We start from the raw sequence: 15,481 nt of genomic DNA on the forward strand, positions 1-15,481 counted from the left end.
GTTTTTTTATTTATGTATGGTTGAATGCAACATGTGTGGGTGCAGTAAAACCATCTGTTCAAAGCACATTCTCACACTGGAGACAAATAAAGCTAATATGGCTTTGATCTCTTGTCATTCTCCAGTCAGAAATCCAAAATCAGTTTTTATAATTGGTAGTTTGTTTAGTTTCATATTCAAAAACTTAAAGGATCAAATAAACTGTGCCCCCCAAAAAAATCACTTTGTCACTCATAGTCACAGCAAATAGAAAGCACTGGCACTTTTACTGTTTTACTGATTAATTATCTGGGTCTTTAGAAACCTCAAGTGTCCAAAACCACACACCACAGATTCAACACTGTCAATTTGCATTAAAGAAAGCAGAGGCTAAAAGGAAAAGAAGGTGCAATCCATAAAGCCTCGATACAAAGAAAATAAAGTGATTTGTGCAAGTGTTCATACTATTTGAACCTTTCAAATTTTGTCACAGTAAAAAGCCTTTCGGCCTCATCTGATCAGAGCACCTTCTACCACATGTTTCACGTGTCCCCTACATGGCTTAATAAAATTGCCTGTGTATCTCAGTTATCCAGGTCATCGCAACAGCAAACAGGCTTAAATTGGAGGTGATCGGACTTTTGTTCAGTTCTTTCTGAAAACTTTTCAACACCTATCCAGGAGTCTTTGTCAATTCTGGTGGCTCTCACTTGAGCAACCTGTAGTTGGAGCACTGCTGTTTTTAAGGACACGTAGGCCCGTCCTCCTAGGTGCATTCTAAGTCAGATGACCCACCCGCCTCTGTCCTCAAGAACAAAGGGCACTCTTTTGACGACAATGATGTCCAGATTTTAGACAGGGAGAACAGATGGTTTGAAAGAGGGGTGAAAGAAGCCATGTTGGTCAAAAAAGAAAAGCCATAACTGAACAGAGGGAGAGGACAGCACTTCCAACTCCCCAGTGCTTACAGCTCGGTCCTCCAACACATCCCAAAAGGATTACATCAGCAGTCTCATCATGATTTAGGTGACCAAGCACTCCACTCACACCAAGCAATAGCTTCTAACGACCCAGGACAGAGGAGGATGGGCCTCCATGCCCATAAAAACAGCAGTGCACCAACTACAGGTTGCTCAAGGGTGAGCCACCAGAATAGGGCTTGGGATCCACGTTGCATTGTGGGACGTGGCGGCCATGTTGATGGCAACGCAACGTTAAAATACCTCTGACATAACGTTGAACGAAGAGACGTAGAAGTAGAGTTGAGAAAGAATAGATAGAAAAAATATGTTAAAATCCCGAAAAGGATCTGGAATTTACCGGGACACATAAAATAGAGAAGCGAGGGACCGGTATGTTCACAAAAATCAGCCTTATTATAGAGCACCGATGACGACTTGTTGCCACTGTTTTGCATATCAGACGTCTTCGGCTACCTTGTTTGTGGTGTGAGTGCCTATACTTCAGAAAAGTTCCAAAGCTACAAGTCCTTGGAGTCTCATGTACAGTTTACTAATGGATGGGTTCAGGAGCTGCAGATCATAAAGCCAGCAAACAGTGGGAACACAGTAATCCGTACAAAGGTAAGCTGTGCTCAGACGGGCTCTGGCACCTGCTAACCGTCAGTGCTAACAACCACTCACGCATGTAATGTACTTTTAACGAGCTGCTATGTGTTTCAAAGGTGTAGTTAGTAACGTTAACTGCCAACCCTCCGGGTTTCTCACGTATTTGAGCCTTTTCCCGCTGCCGTTTTAGTATTTATGTGTATGTATGTGGTGTCGCGGTTGAAGGAAAGAAACAATGTAGGCTATAAAATAAAACCATGCATCTTTAACTTACCAGAATGAAAATGCAGGGAACACACTCTCATTGACATTGGGATACTGTGGAAAGTTATGATCTGTAGTCTTAAAGCCGCGATCCAAGCGAGCCGACGACTCTTTGTTATCTCTGACACTTGTTCTCCGTGGTTGCGCCTCCAGGCAGGAAAGCGGTGGAAAGTTAACCCATTTTCTATGTTTTTCCCATGGCAATCATGTGTTGCGCTGTTACAGCCCACAACACAGCAACGGTTTACCATGGTTGAAATCAAGTTAAGGTGAAATTAATCAAATTAAAACACGGCTGAGAGAGGGAGTACAGTACGCGGTAGTAATAGGCAGTAGTCTGAGTAGCGGCAGCGGAGGCATTCAACATGGCGGCCACGGAAAGTAATACGTCATGACGCCCAAGCCCTATTGTCGAAACCTTTTCAGAAAGAACTGAACGAAAGTCCGGCTGCCTCCGATTTAAGCCTGTTTGCTGTTTTAAGAAGATTGCAAGTGGATTTTCTTAAGCCTTTCTTTCAACACTACCTTTCCTTTTATTCCCCTTCACAAGGAGATGCATTTTCCCCTGGATGGGCTTATTTCAATCTGAAAAACTCACAGAGAAAGAAATGGCAATTAGAAGGATTTTATTGATACAATATTTTAAGTCTTTGGCGCTCAGACCTCGGCAGGAACATTAATGCTGAATTATACTTTAATATGCATAAGTAGATGTATGAGAACAGGGATGTTCCCCCCAGGTCTGAAACTGGTGGTGGAGTGGAGATAGAAGAAGTTTGTTCAGTCCATATGGTGATCTGTTTAAGATAGATGTCCAACTTGATAAACACAGGTTTGCATGAACTGTCCATGATGAGCAAGCTTGAAGCGACTGTGGAGAGGAAAAACTCCCCTTTGGGAAGAAACCTCTGGCAGAACCGGGCCCAACATGGTGGTCTTCTGCCGGACCAATAACAGGCGATAGGGAGTGATGAAGACTGATGAAGACTGAAGGGAGAAAACACTCTGATGGGTTGAGGATGGAGGAACGTCTTGGAAGCTAGATGAACTCAGCTATGATGGTGGAGAAGGGGTTGGGGGTGGGTTGAATCGGACATCTGATTCGAAATCCAACATGCAATCCGTTTGCGCTTGCTGGTTAGCAGGCTGAGACGTGGATTTGAAGTTGCTTTTAAGATGAGCGCGGGATGCTGATTGGCTTCATGGAGGTGCGGTTCGTAGCTGATTGGCTCACATCAGAGGCGGATCGGACTCTGATTGAATGGAGGCAGGCGATGAGTTTCTTCGATTGAACTTGCACCTTCAGCTTCATTTCTGGAAATCAGAGTTTAGTTGTCAAATTGAAATGTAATCCAGAATTTGCTAATATCTATTTGTAAAACTTTAAAAAAAACGCAGATTTTCCTTTCACTTTGCATTGATATGTTATATCCCACTAAAATAAATTGAGCCTTAAGGTTGTAATATGTCAACATTTGGGGAGTTTCAGAGGATTAGTAGGTACTGCATGTTAAAAAAGGCATATACTTCTTTTTATATGATCTACAGCACAGGATAACTCAATCATCAAACTTGTCTGGTTAAGCAAAAACACAGCCATATAAACAGCTTATTATCAAATTCTGACACAGCGGTCTATTTTATTGTAATGGTAAATGCTAATTCATGAATTGCAGGGTTGTCTGGAAGCAACAAAAACACACCCTTTCTCCTGTAATTTAGTTTTCAAAGAAAACAATGAAGGCTGGTTTGATCCATTAAAAAAGAAGCGGCGTCTGGAATTAAAGGGGGAAACAAATGTAAATGTCTGGTTGTTTAGAATACAACCCCCCAGGAAATGCGCATGACGACTTGCGGTTGTTTAAGTCCCTGAGCCAGTTGTGGCAGCCAGTGTGATCTGTTTACACTGATGTGCTCTGTTCCACTTTAAATATGTAAATGGCGGCTATGTATGAGAATGGGCAAAGTAAAGGCTAGTTTTTTCTCTTTCTTAGCTGGTAATGTTACATACAAAGGGTGTTGAATATGCTAAAACAAGTTCCACTCCAACAGACTCCCCCCCCCTAATTTGTTTAATGTGGTTATACCAGAACTAATAGTATAGTCAGCTGCTTCTAATTTAGTAGCCACTGTAAGGCCAAACATTGTTCATTTTAACTACTTTGGAAATATTTTTGTTGACTTAACATATACTTTATGATAAAGACCTATTACCCAAGGGGAAGATGAATTATCTATATGATCATGTGTGTAATGTGACTCTTATGCAGGGCTTTTCTTGGGCTGTAAGTCAAGTGGAGTACATTGCAAGAGCGATACCCAAATCTAAAGATAACATAAAGGTTGTATTGTTCTTTTGTCCAAACTCCCCTTTAAAAAGTCAGACATTGCATTTTTACAGTCCCTTTTCTTCACTTGGGTGTATTTATCTTATCGATATTTTTTTAAACACAGATGTAAATAGACTTGAATAGTAAAAATAAATAAATAATTCCCCTCTCTATGTTGGTAATAACACCACTAGTAGTGGTTAGTGGTGTTATTTGCTATGTTTGCTTATCAAGGAAGATAGATGAAAGCTTTTATTATTTTCCAAATTTTGTTTTATTTTTTTCCCCATACTCCACCTTTGGTTTGTTCCTGAATATTATTCAACAAAGCAATAGCATTAGTATTCCACATTTACTTTTTTAATCAACCCAGGATCAACCCCTTAAATTTCCAGCTCAAGTTTATTTGTATAGCACATTTGAGCAACAAGGCGTTACAAAGTGTTTTACATCAAGAAAACATAACCGATCCTTGGCTGCAGAAGCTGGCTCTTGGGACGTGGAATGTCACCTCTCTGGTGGGGAAGGAGCCTGAGCTTGTGCGCGAGGTTGAGAGGTTCCGACTAGAGATAGTCGGACTCACCTCGACGCACCGCTCTGGCTCCGGAACCAGTCTCCTTGAGAGGGGCTGGACATTCTTCCACTCTGGAGTTGCCCATGGTGAGAGGCGCCGAGCTGGGGTTGGCATACTTGTTGCCCCCCATCTCGGTGCCTGCACGTTGGGGTTTTCCCCGGTGAACGAGAGGGTGGCCTCCCTCCGCATTCGTGTGGGGGGACGGGTTCTGACTGTTGTTTGCGCTTATGCGCCAAACAGCAGTTCAGATTACCCACCCTTTTTGGAGTCCTTGGAAGGGGTACTGGAGAGTGCCCCTCCTGGGGACTCCCTCGTTTTGCTGGGGGACTTCAACGCTCACGTGGGCAATGACAGTGGGACCTGGAGGGGCGTGGTTGGGAGGAATGGCCCACCTGATCTGAACTCGAGTGGTGTTTTGTTGTTGGACTTCTGTGCTCATCATGGATTGTCCATCACAAACACCATGTTCAAGCATAAGGGTGTCCATATGTGCTCTTGGCACCAGGACACCCTAGGTCGCAGTTCAATGATCGACTTTGTTGTGGTTTCATCTGACCTGCGGCCGCATGTCTTGGACACTCGGGTGAAGAGAGGGGCGGAGCTCTCCACCGACCACTACCTGGTGGTGAGTTGGCTCCGATGGCGAGGGAGGAAGCCGGTCCGACCGGGCAGGCCCAAACGCACTGTGAGGGTTTGCTGGGAACGTCTGGCGGAGTCCCCTGTGAGGCGGAGCTTTAACTCCCACCTCCGGGAGAACTTTAAACACGTCCCGAGGGAGGCGGGGGACATTGAGTCTGAATGGACCATGTTCCACGCCTCTATTGCTGAGGCGGCTAGTCGGAGCTGTGGCTGCAAGGTTGTCGGTGCATGTCGTGGCGGCAACCCTCGAACCCGCTGGTGGACACCAGCGGTGAGGGAAGCCGTCAAGCTGAAGAAGGAGTCCTATCGGGCTTTTTTGGCCTGTGGGACTCCGGAAGCAGCTGATGTGTACCGGCAGTCGAAGCGGCAGGCGGCTCGGCTGGTCACCGAGGCAAAAACTTGGGCGTGGGAAGAGTTCGGAGAGGCCATGGAGAAAGACTTCCGTACGGCTTCGAAGCGATTCTGGTCCACCATCCGGCGTCTCAGGAGGGGGAAGCAGTGCAGCACCAACACTGTTTACAGTGGGGGTGGTGTGCTGCTGACCTCGACTCGGGACGTCGTGCGTCGGTGGGCGGAATACTTCGAAGACCTCCTTAATCCCACCAACACGTCTTCCATTGAGGAAGCAGAGCCTGAGGACTCTGGGTCGGGTTCTCCCATCTCTGGTGCTGAGGTTGCCGAGGTTGTTAAAAAGCTCCTCGGTGGCAAGGCTCCGGGGGTGGATGAGATTCGCCCTGAGTACCTTAAGGCTCTGGATGTTGTGGGGCTGTGTTGGTTAACGCGGCTCTGCAACATTGCGTGGACATCGGGGGCAGTTCCCCTGGATTGGCAGACTGGGGTGGTGGTCCCCCTATTTAAAAAGGGGGACCGGAGGGTGTGTTCCAACTACAGAGGAATCACACTCTTAAGCCTCCCTGGTAAGGTCTATTCAGGGGTTCTGGAAAGGAGGGTCCGTCGGATAGTCAAATCTCGGATTCAGGAAGAGCAGTGTGGTTTTCGTCCTGGCCGTGGAACACTGGACCAGCTCTATACCCTCAGCAGGATTCTTGAGGGGGCATGGGAGTTTGCCCAACCAGTCTACATGTGTTTTGTGGATCTGGAGAAGGCATTCGACCGTGTCCCCCGGGGGATCCTGTGGGGGGTACTCCGGGAGTATGGAGTACCGGACCCTTTAATAAGGGCTGTCAGGTCTCTGTACGACCGGTGTCAGAGTCTGCTCCGCATTGCCGGCAGTAAGTCGGACTCGTTTCCGGTGAGAGTTGGACTCCGCCAAGGCTGCCCTTTGTCACCGATTCTGTTCATAACTTTTATGGACAGAATTTCTAGGCGCAGCCAAGGTGTTGAGGGGATCCGCTTTGGTGGCCTTAGGATTGCGTCTCTGCTATTCGCGGATGACGTGGTCCTATTGGCTTCATCAAGGCGTGATCTACAGCTCTCACTGGAGCGGTTCGCAGCCGAGTGCGAAGCGGCCGGGATGAAAATCTGTGCCTCCAAATCCGAGACCATGGTCTTGAACCGGAAAAGGGTAGAGTGCCTTCTCCGGGTTGGGGAGGATGTCCTGCCCCTAGTGGAGGAGTTCAAGTATCTTGGGGTCTTGTTCACGAATGGGGGGAAGATGGAGCGGGAGATCGACAGGCGGATTGGTGCAGCGTCTGCTGTGAAGCGGGCGCTGTACCGATCCGTTGTGGTGAATAGAGAGCTGAGCCAAAAGGCGAAGCTCTCGATTTACCGGTCGATCTACATTCCTACCCTCATCTATGGTCACGAGCTTTGGGTCGTGACCGAAAGAACGAGATCCCGGATACAAGCGGCTGAAATGAGTTTTCTCCGTAGTGTGTCTGGGCTCTCCCTTAGAGATAGGGTGAGGAGCTCAGTCATCCGGGGAGGACTCAGAGTAGAGCTGCTGCTCCTCCACGTTGAGAGGAGCCAGTTGAGGTGGCTCGGGCATCTGGTTAGGATGCCTCCTGGACGCCTCCCTGGTGAGGTGTTCCGGGCACGTCCCACCGGGAGGAGGCCCAGAGGAAGACCCAGGACACGCTGGAGGGACTATGTCTCCCGGCTGGCCTGGGAACGCCTTGGGGTTCCTCCTGAGGAGCTGGCCCAAGTGGCTGGGGAGAGGGACGTCTGGGCCTCCCTACTGAAGCTGCTACCCCCGCGACCCGACCCCGGATAAGCGGAAGACAACGGACGGACGGACGGACGAAACATAACACAATCAAATGCATGGCGGTCAACGGTTGTGATACCAGGAACAAACACTGAATTGTATCAGGTGAAAACATCAATACACATCAAATATGTTGGTCAATGTTCTTGTTATTATGGGCCGAAAGCAACTCCAAACAGGTGGATTTTTTTAGTCTTGATTCAAAGGAACTGGAAATTTGTTCCAGATTTGTGGAGCATAGAAGCTGAATGCTGCTTCTCCATGTTTGGTTCTGGGTATGCAGAGTAGACCAGAACCAGAAGACTTTAGTGGTCTGAAGGGTTGATGCAACAACAACAGGTCTTTAATGTATTTTGGTGCTAAGCCGTTCAGGGCTGTATAAACTAACAGAAGTATTTTAAAGTCTATTCTCTGAGCTACAGGGAGTCAGTGTAAAGACTTAGACCTGGGGTGATGTGCTCTATCTTCTGGTTTTTACGCTCGTGAGCAGCAGCATTCTTGATCAGCTGCGGCTGTCTGATTGATTTTTATGGGCAGATCTGTGAAGACACAGTCTAAGCTACTCAAAATCTCATTTCTCATTTTTCACTCCTGCCTAGGTATTTAAAAGAGCAATAAGCGAAATTTCAACACTAGGTGCACTGCTGAGAGCTGTCTGTAGACCAAAGCAAGATGTGTGACAGGTTACGCCTCTCTCTACCTCCAAATCTAAACACCAGACCAATTATCCTTTTCAACTTTACATTTTTTGTCAAAAAAGAATGCCCTGAATGTACACAAGGATCATGGTTGGCCACTCACAAGCCCACCGGGCATTAAACAATGCTTACTGTGTTAGCTAACCTCTTATAACACGCCTGGCCCTTTGTTGGTCAAACTCAAACAATTAACCCACATGCCACAATTGTAGCACTACAATGAAGCAAATCAACATAGCTATACACGTCTAACAAGACTGCAGTACCAACAAAAACAAACATGTGACTTTATGCTTTTACTAACCTGCCTGGAGGAGAAAAGTTAGCTCAGAGTCAAACTGGGTGCTGCTTCTGCTTTGGAAATGTTCTCCACCTTGGAAATACAAGGCCAATGATTATGCTTGTTGTTCTCTTTCCTTTTCTGACAACTTCCCAAAGACTGCTGTTTGTTTGTGGTAATAGGAGGTTATGATTGTCTGCAGGTGAATGCAGTGGTGGCATATTATGGGCAGGGAGGGGCTAAGTCCCGAGTGGCAACTGTTCACATGTACATGCGTGGCCAGACTGGCTTTGTAAACAGAAGGCTGGAGAACAATACAGAGAGATGGTTTGTGAAGTCATACCATATTCCATCTAAAAGGATGCATTTAGTTATACTAAAAACTATTTTTTAGTTCTTTCTATCTAAAATAATGAAATGTTGGATTTCATTGTTCCTTGATAGCAGAATTCTGGTAAAGTGAGTACTTTCCACCAGAGTATTAAAGACAGGTCTGTTGATGTGGTTACAAAACCAGTCACCTTGGACCAAGGTGACCTGGTACCAAGTACAGTCTTGCCCTTGACCATTATATATTTTATGGACTTCCCATGCCAAGCCAAGAAGTGTTATAACAAAACAACACCATTGTTACTCACATAGGATATGAAGTCATCTTGGAGAACAAAATAGGGATATAAATTGGAAAAAAGGGTGAATTGGCTTTTCCTTTCTTGATGTCACAAAAAGCTTTATCCATGTCAACATGCTTCAGTCAAGAAGCACAGCGTTAAACAACTGAGACGTTGGTTGAAATGTAGTGGCCTGAAAGTTGGCAGAAAGAAAGCTGTATTAGTGGAAAGGGATGGTTTTCTTTTGCTAGAAGTATGGCTGGGCTGTGTGGTAGCTTACACGTTCCAGCATTATGTGAGCTAGGCCTAGCCAAGCCACTTGCAGTGTTCTCCCGAGCAAAAATAAAAACCTAAACATTCCACCTAACGTTCACTGTTGTGCCAAACGAGTTAAGGCTGGTTCACATGGCAGAATTTTAAAACAGTCGGCAGATTTTCAAAGCCTGAGAGACACCACAAAACAGGTTTGGTCATACAGTGAGTGGTGTTCGGTCAGACGACAAGCACAAGACACCGTACACAAACAGATTTCGCTTAAGATCATTCAGATGTCAGACGGGAAATCTTGAGGTCGGAGCGGTCCCTACGTTCCATCGAGCAGACCCGATCACTCTTAACACACCATACACAGCAGGAAATTCTCTTTAGATTATTTTAAGAGACACGCCGATAATTGGCGCCTCTCGGAAGTGGGATCAGAGCAAAAATCGGGCTAAGAATCCTGCCGTGTGAACCGGCCTTTATCCACACCAGACTCTGTGCCCCCCATGTTGGAATCGCAAATCCAGTCCGCTCTGTCTCATTTCCAACCATCTACACATGAAAATAGAGATGTTTTATTTTTGTTAGAGAAAAAGAAAAGGGTCGTTAAATTATCGTTCAATTAGGGGGTTAAAACTGAAGATTTATCACATAGAACTGCATGAATGGGTCATATAAGACAGATCCCTTGTGATCAAATAAACATTGAATAAAGTTACAGCTGAACTGTAAAGCCCTCCTGCTTACACGCTCTTATCCAACATGGCATTTCTTGGCATTCTTTCGGGTTTTAGGAAAGGGAAAAAACTCCTTTCATTTGGTCACGATGACCATATCGAGAGTCCTCCGGCAGACTCCAAGCAGCAGTGTTTCGTTGTTACTATTATCTTTGCTGATGCAATATTCGGGACAAAGCTCTGCTTCACCACTCTACACAGCTTGTCCGACCACAAGATGGCTGCGACGTAGGCGCACTGCCTGTTCTAAATGTAGCGATTTGATGTCATTTGAGGAATTCCCCATCGATACTGGGCTTGTATCTAAAACATGGTTTAGTGAGAACATATTTTCAGATATGAGTGCTGACTAAAACTGAAACTAAATGCTGCCATCTATGAGATATGAGACATTTTCTGGTCTTGGTCAGAATTCTGGCTGCAGCATTTTGGATAAGCTGCAGCTGTTGCATTAATTTTAAATAAAGACCGATAAAAACACCATAACAATAATGTAAAAATAAAGGCATGCACTCATTTGTGACCCAACTGATCAAGAAATGCTTTATTCAAGCAATGTTTTTAAGATGACCATAGGGTAATTTAATAACAGATTTAATGTGGTTGTTTGCCTTTCAGTATAACCCGACCTTTGTTTAGGCTAAAATTCTGAAAGTAAATTTTCTTTCAATTTATTTAGGCCATAAAGGGTTTCAATAGTAATTAATTTTGCATGGCTAAGGTAAGTTCAAAACGAGTAGTGGCTGATACAATGTTGCAGTCCCAATGGTCTGAAATAGATTCTTCTTTTTTTACTGTTTGTAAAAAGACAAAAACATAACACTTTAAAATAGCTAATTAGCTAAAAACACTGCCTTGGCTTCTTTTATCCTTGGATTCATCCATCCATCCATCCATTTTCCGAACCGCTTAATCCCTCATGGGGTCGCGGGGGTTGCTGGTGCCTATCTCCAGCGTTCCCTTGGATTCATACTAATGTAAATCCTTTCTCTTATTTCCCCCTCTCTTTCAATTGTCCAGATGTTTTTGGTAGCATTATCATTTGCCTATTTTGCAAAAGCTTTGTCGGGGAGCTACATGAAGAGCACAATAACTCAGCTGGAAAGGCGCTTTGACATCCCCAGCTACCTAATAGGAGTCATTGATGGGAGCTTTGAGATAGGTGAGTGGGCCTGGCTGTCACTGGTGTTATTTTGTTGTTACATTTCCTACTGCCATGTTCCCCATGTACTTTTCTGTTGGGGTTTTTTTTTTCTGAGAAAAAAATGTGAATGGATCATTCAGATATTCAGACTGCAGATAAAGGATTAATCAGGTTTCCAAGAAAAAGACACAGGGGTGTGTTGGTGTGTGGTGAGTCATAATCTAGAACAAGAACATAATAAGCAGGCATCAAAGACATGCACAGCCATAGCCTAGAATCTGTAAGATTATTCTTTCAACACAACTCCCTCATATGCCCCCCCCCCCTCTCAGTGATGCTATTTGTGGCAGACACATCAGCTGACATTTACTAGCTTTGATCTAGACATGCGAATCAGCTCCAAGCGGCCTTTCTCTCACATTTATCATTTATTCACAGTGAGAACGTCCACTGGGGGTTATCAAATGAAAAGAATATGTACTCAGGGCAAAAATAAAAGGTATAAAATACTCTGGAAATAGATAAAACTGTCTAAAATGTCGCCATTTTTTATCATTTTATTTGATGTTATCATACATGGATTGAATTTTGTTAAACTTTTACTCACTTTCACAACTACAAGAAAATGCCACTCAGAAGTGTGATTTTGAAACTATAGCTGCAAGACACTGACAATCCAGTTTGAACTGGGCTGATCCTTCAGGAACCAAAGAAACCGAGGAGATTATGAAACAACTGTTTTAAAAGGCAAACCCTGTGACATTTTTTTTTTTTTACGTTTAAAAAAAAAGATTTTCAATTCAAAAGTTCTGTTTAAACTCAATTCAAATTACTTACATGTTCTCTAGTAAGATATTAGAGTAAAAACAAAACTATCCCGTAATAAAGCTTAAATCTTATCCGAAACGTTTTGCACAGTGACAAATGACATACTGAACCAAATATGAACTGATAGTTCTGACTGAATTATATCTATTTTTAACTTCCACTCACTGGTCAAAGCCAGCGGGAATTTGAAAACAATGTGCCAGGATTTAGGTGCACAAACGCTGGCACAATTTGCAACTAAGCAATATCTGACAGGTTTCGCATTGTGGATGTTGGACCAGAATCAAGACAAATACTTGGGAGTCACATGATGATGATGTCACCAGTGATTTATTTAAGTAAATGTAACGCACAGTCTTGGCAGAGGAGAGCTAGGACCAGGAAGCAAACATGAGCTGACCAGAACAGGGTAGCATGACTGAGGACCTGAACTGACAGACTTTATAGGGGAGGAGCCGGAAAGAACAGCAGGTGGAACAAATTAGCACAGGTGAGAGGAGTAAAAAGGTAATTAGGCTGAAGGAGAGCGAGGGCAATAAACTGAATTTAACAGGAAAACATGATGAATGACCAGACATGAGGGAATATCTTAACTAAACCTAGGATGAGCAGACAGGAATAAAACAGAAACACAAATAACCTACTAACATCTTAAAGAACCGAAAACTAACTACTGACAGAAACAAGAATCTATAGATTAACAATACTAAAGGGTGCAAACCAAAACAGAACTGCATGACCCCCAGGAACCTAAAAAATTACAGAAGACTTGGGGATCCAGACATTATCTTGATAAACCAAGCAGATATTTGAGTTTTACACTGCTGCATTCTTCCCTAAGAATGTTGTAAGATTTTAAGACTGATACAAAAAGCTCTTAATTCTTCAATCATTTTTTTCTAAACAGTCTTTAAAAGGAGAAAAGTTCATGTGGTTCCTGTTTTTATAGTCATGATACACGGCTGACTGACACCTTGAGCCTTGGGTGGGTTAGCTGCTCTGCTTTCCATACAACCGTGAAACTCCACAATCTGTCAGGGGACCAGCATGGGCCACTTACCGGTATCACAGTAAACAAAGGTTTTTAAAACTTGCTGCTTTTTTTCATGAGATGACAGAGAAAGAGCCAGAGTAACATTTGCCATGAGAAATTTTCTCTGGCTATTTGTGTGGCAGAATTTTGCAACACTCCCCCTCCTTAACTCCTTGTTGTGCTAGACTGGTCTAACCTGACAACAGCCAGATGCATGTCTCGCTCCGCCTAGCTCCTCTCACATACATCTGGGACACCGCCATAAGAATTGCCTTTATTGAAGGCTGGGGCTTATCAAAAATTCTTGCATATGATTGGATAAGCCACTTGTCTGTCATCTTTATCGACGTGCTATTTCAACCACTCACACTGAAGCTAACCCGTGACGCTGATGAGAGCGATGCGTTTGCAGCTCTAGTGGCATGCGTTTTATTGACAGTGAGCTGACAGGAAGGCGGGGGGGGGGGAGACAGGTGGCAAAGCGCCACGGGTCGGAGTCGATCCCGGCGGGCCGCGTTGAGGACTAAAGGCCTCCTAATATGGTTCGCGCTAGCGGCTAACCGCTCGTTACTGGCTAACCGCTTGCCAAATCCGGTCGGGAGAAGGGCGAAAACATGGTTTCCACCAACAAAAGCCTTCTGAGCGGTTCTCTGATGTTCTTTTAATGAAACAATATTAGGTAGATTGGACAACACAGAAGAAATAGCAGCATCAATGCTAACGCTTGCTTCCTCGACGCGAGCAGCCATTGTTGTTGGAATCTCACGGTCGCTTCTCCGCTACGTCACATCCAGGAAACACCCGCCCTGCGTCCTGATTGGCCAGACCATAAATTTGGTTGGGGAAATCACTTTCAATGGGCGATGTCCCAGATGTATGTGAGTGGAGCTAGGCGGAGCGAGACATGCATCTGGCTGTTGTCAGGTTAAGACTGGTCAGCTGACTGAAAGAAAGCTGCTACATTTTTGCTGCAAAAAAAGCAAAATATGGCTGTGGAAATATTTTCAGCTGTTAAAAACACAGGCAGAACTGGTGTGGAAACTAAAGGGAGCACCACCTATCATTCTTACTACAGTAAGATTGTTTTTAATCTACAGTTGGTAAACCATAAGCAACTGGCCAGATAGTGGCTACCCTAACAAAAAGGCCTACTAATTAACCGATAACAGCTTGTTAGACTCCCATCGTTACTCTATCTGAAGAGAGAAGAACTGTAAAAAGATAGAATGTTCTGTGCAGTAACAAGCCATCGAAATGTTAAAAAGTAACTTTAAGGGAGCAATAAGTTGGACATTTTCTGTAAAATGAACCAAAATTATTCTTATTTGTCACCCGGGATGGAAGTAACATTCCCTCTAAACAGTCGGTCCTCTCCATCAACAATGTCTTAGTCAAGTTTTTTCCTTTCAAAATTAGAGGCACGTTCCCAAACTATTTCAGTGCAGAGTTTAGCCCATGTTTACTTCCTGGTTCCTGAGCCAATCTTATGAAAAGTTCTCAGGGTTCCCAAAACAGAGCGACACATTTGGTATTTTATGTTGGCAAAAAAGGGTAGCAGCCTACAAACATAGAAGCCAGTAAGAGAAGCAGACCAGAAATAGAACAGAATACAACATTATAAACCTAACCTGTGTAGGTAAAAATTCAGTGGGGTTTCACAGCAGGAATGGACCGTTGAGGAAACGCCATATGCTGTTGTCAGGGGCAGGCTGTTGTGAATGTGTTGTTCCGATTTGAAACACTAGGTGTCCAAATTACTTATTGCTCCTTTGATATTGTTAGAATAATACATGTTGAAATATGCATGTTAAAATAAAATGAATTAGATCATCTTATGCACTTTTGCTATAAGTTTTTATGTAAATAACATTGAGCTGTGAACAGAAGCAACAACAACTCTGTGACCCAAGGTACAAGTGGATCTAAATCCATGGCCTTAAAATGTTGATATCATTTAAAACTAAGCACAACCATTTCATGTTCCCTTACATGTTCTCAGCTCTAGCTCTAGCTATAGCTCTTTGTTTCTAAAAAAAAAAAAATCATATTTAGTGAGATCAAACGCAATTTAATGTGGGTCAAGGAAGATAAATCAGTTGTTTTAACGCCAACAGTCTGGACCCATGGTTGTACCACAGGTGTTGAAAGTGGTCTACAATTATATGTTTTTCCTCCTGTGTTCGTCTGCCAAAGAAGAGGTTGGTGATGGCACGTTAGATTAAGTCATAGCTAAATGTCTTGATTCTCTTTACCTCCATTGCTCCATCTCTCGTAAAAACAGCTTCTCTCATGTGGCCTAGGCAACAAGCTTTTTCCATAGCACTGTTGCCAGGGTAACATAGAGATAGAGCAGGGGAGCATGAAGAGA

At 44.1% G+C, this 15,481-nt stretch overlaps 1 protein-coding gene across 2 annotated transcripts in view; it reads left to right on the plus strand.

Moving 5' to 3' along the window:
* LOC105936459 (solute carrier organic anion transporter family member 1C1) overlaps window positions 1-15,481 on the plus strand; it is a 51,692-nt gene that overhangs the window by 14,737 nt on the left and 21,474 nt on the right. For both annotated transcript variants that reach the window (XM_036149621.1, XM_036149622.1), the window contains exon 3: window positions 11,129-11,270. In XM_036149621.1, coding sequence (XP_036005514.1) covers window positions 11,129-11,270 — 142 coding nt within the window. The remainder of the gene's footprint in view (window positions 1-11,128; window positions 11,271-15,481) is intronic.

Source organism: Fundulus heteroclitus, chromosome 18 (genome assembly GCF_011125445.2).
Source record: "Fundulus heteroclitus isolate FHET01 chromosome 18, MU-UCD_Fhet_4.1, whole genome shotgun sequence".
NCBI lineage: Eukaryota > Metazoa > Chordata > Actinopteri > Cyprinodontiformes > Fundulidae > Fundulus > Fundulus heteroclitus.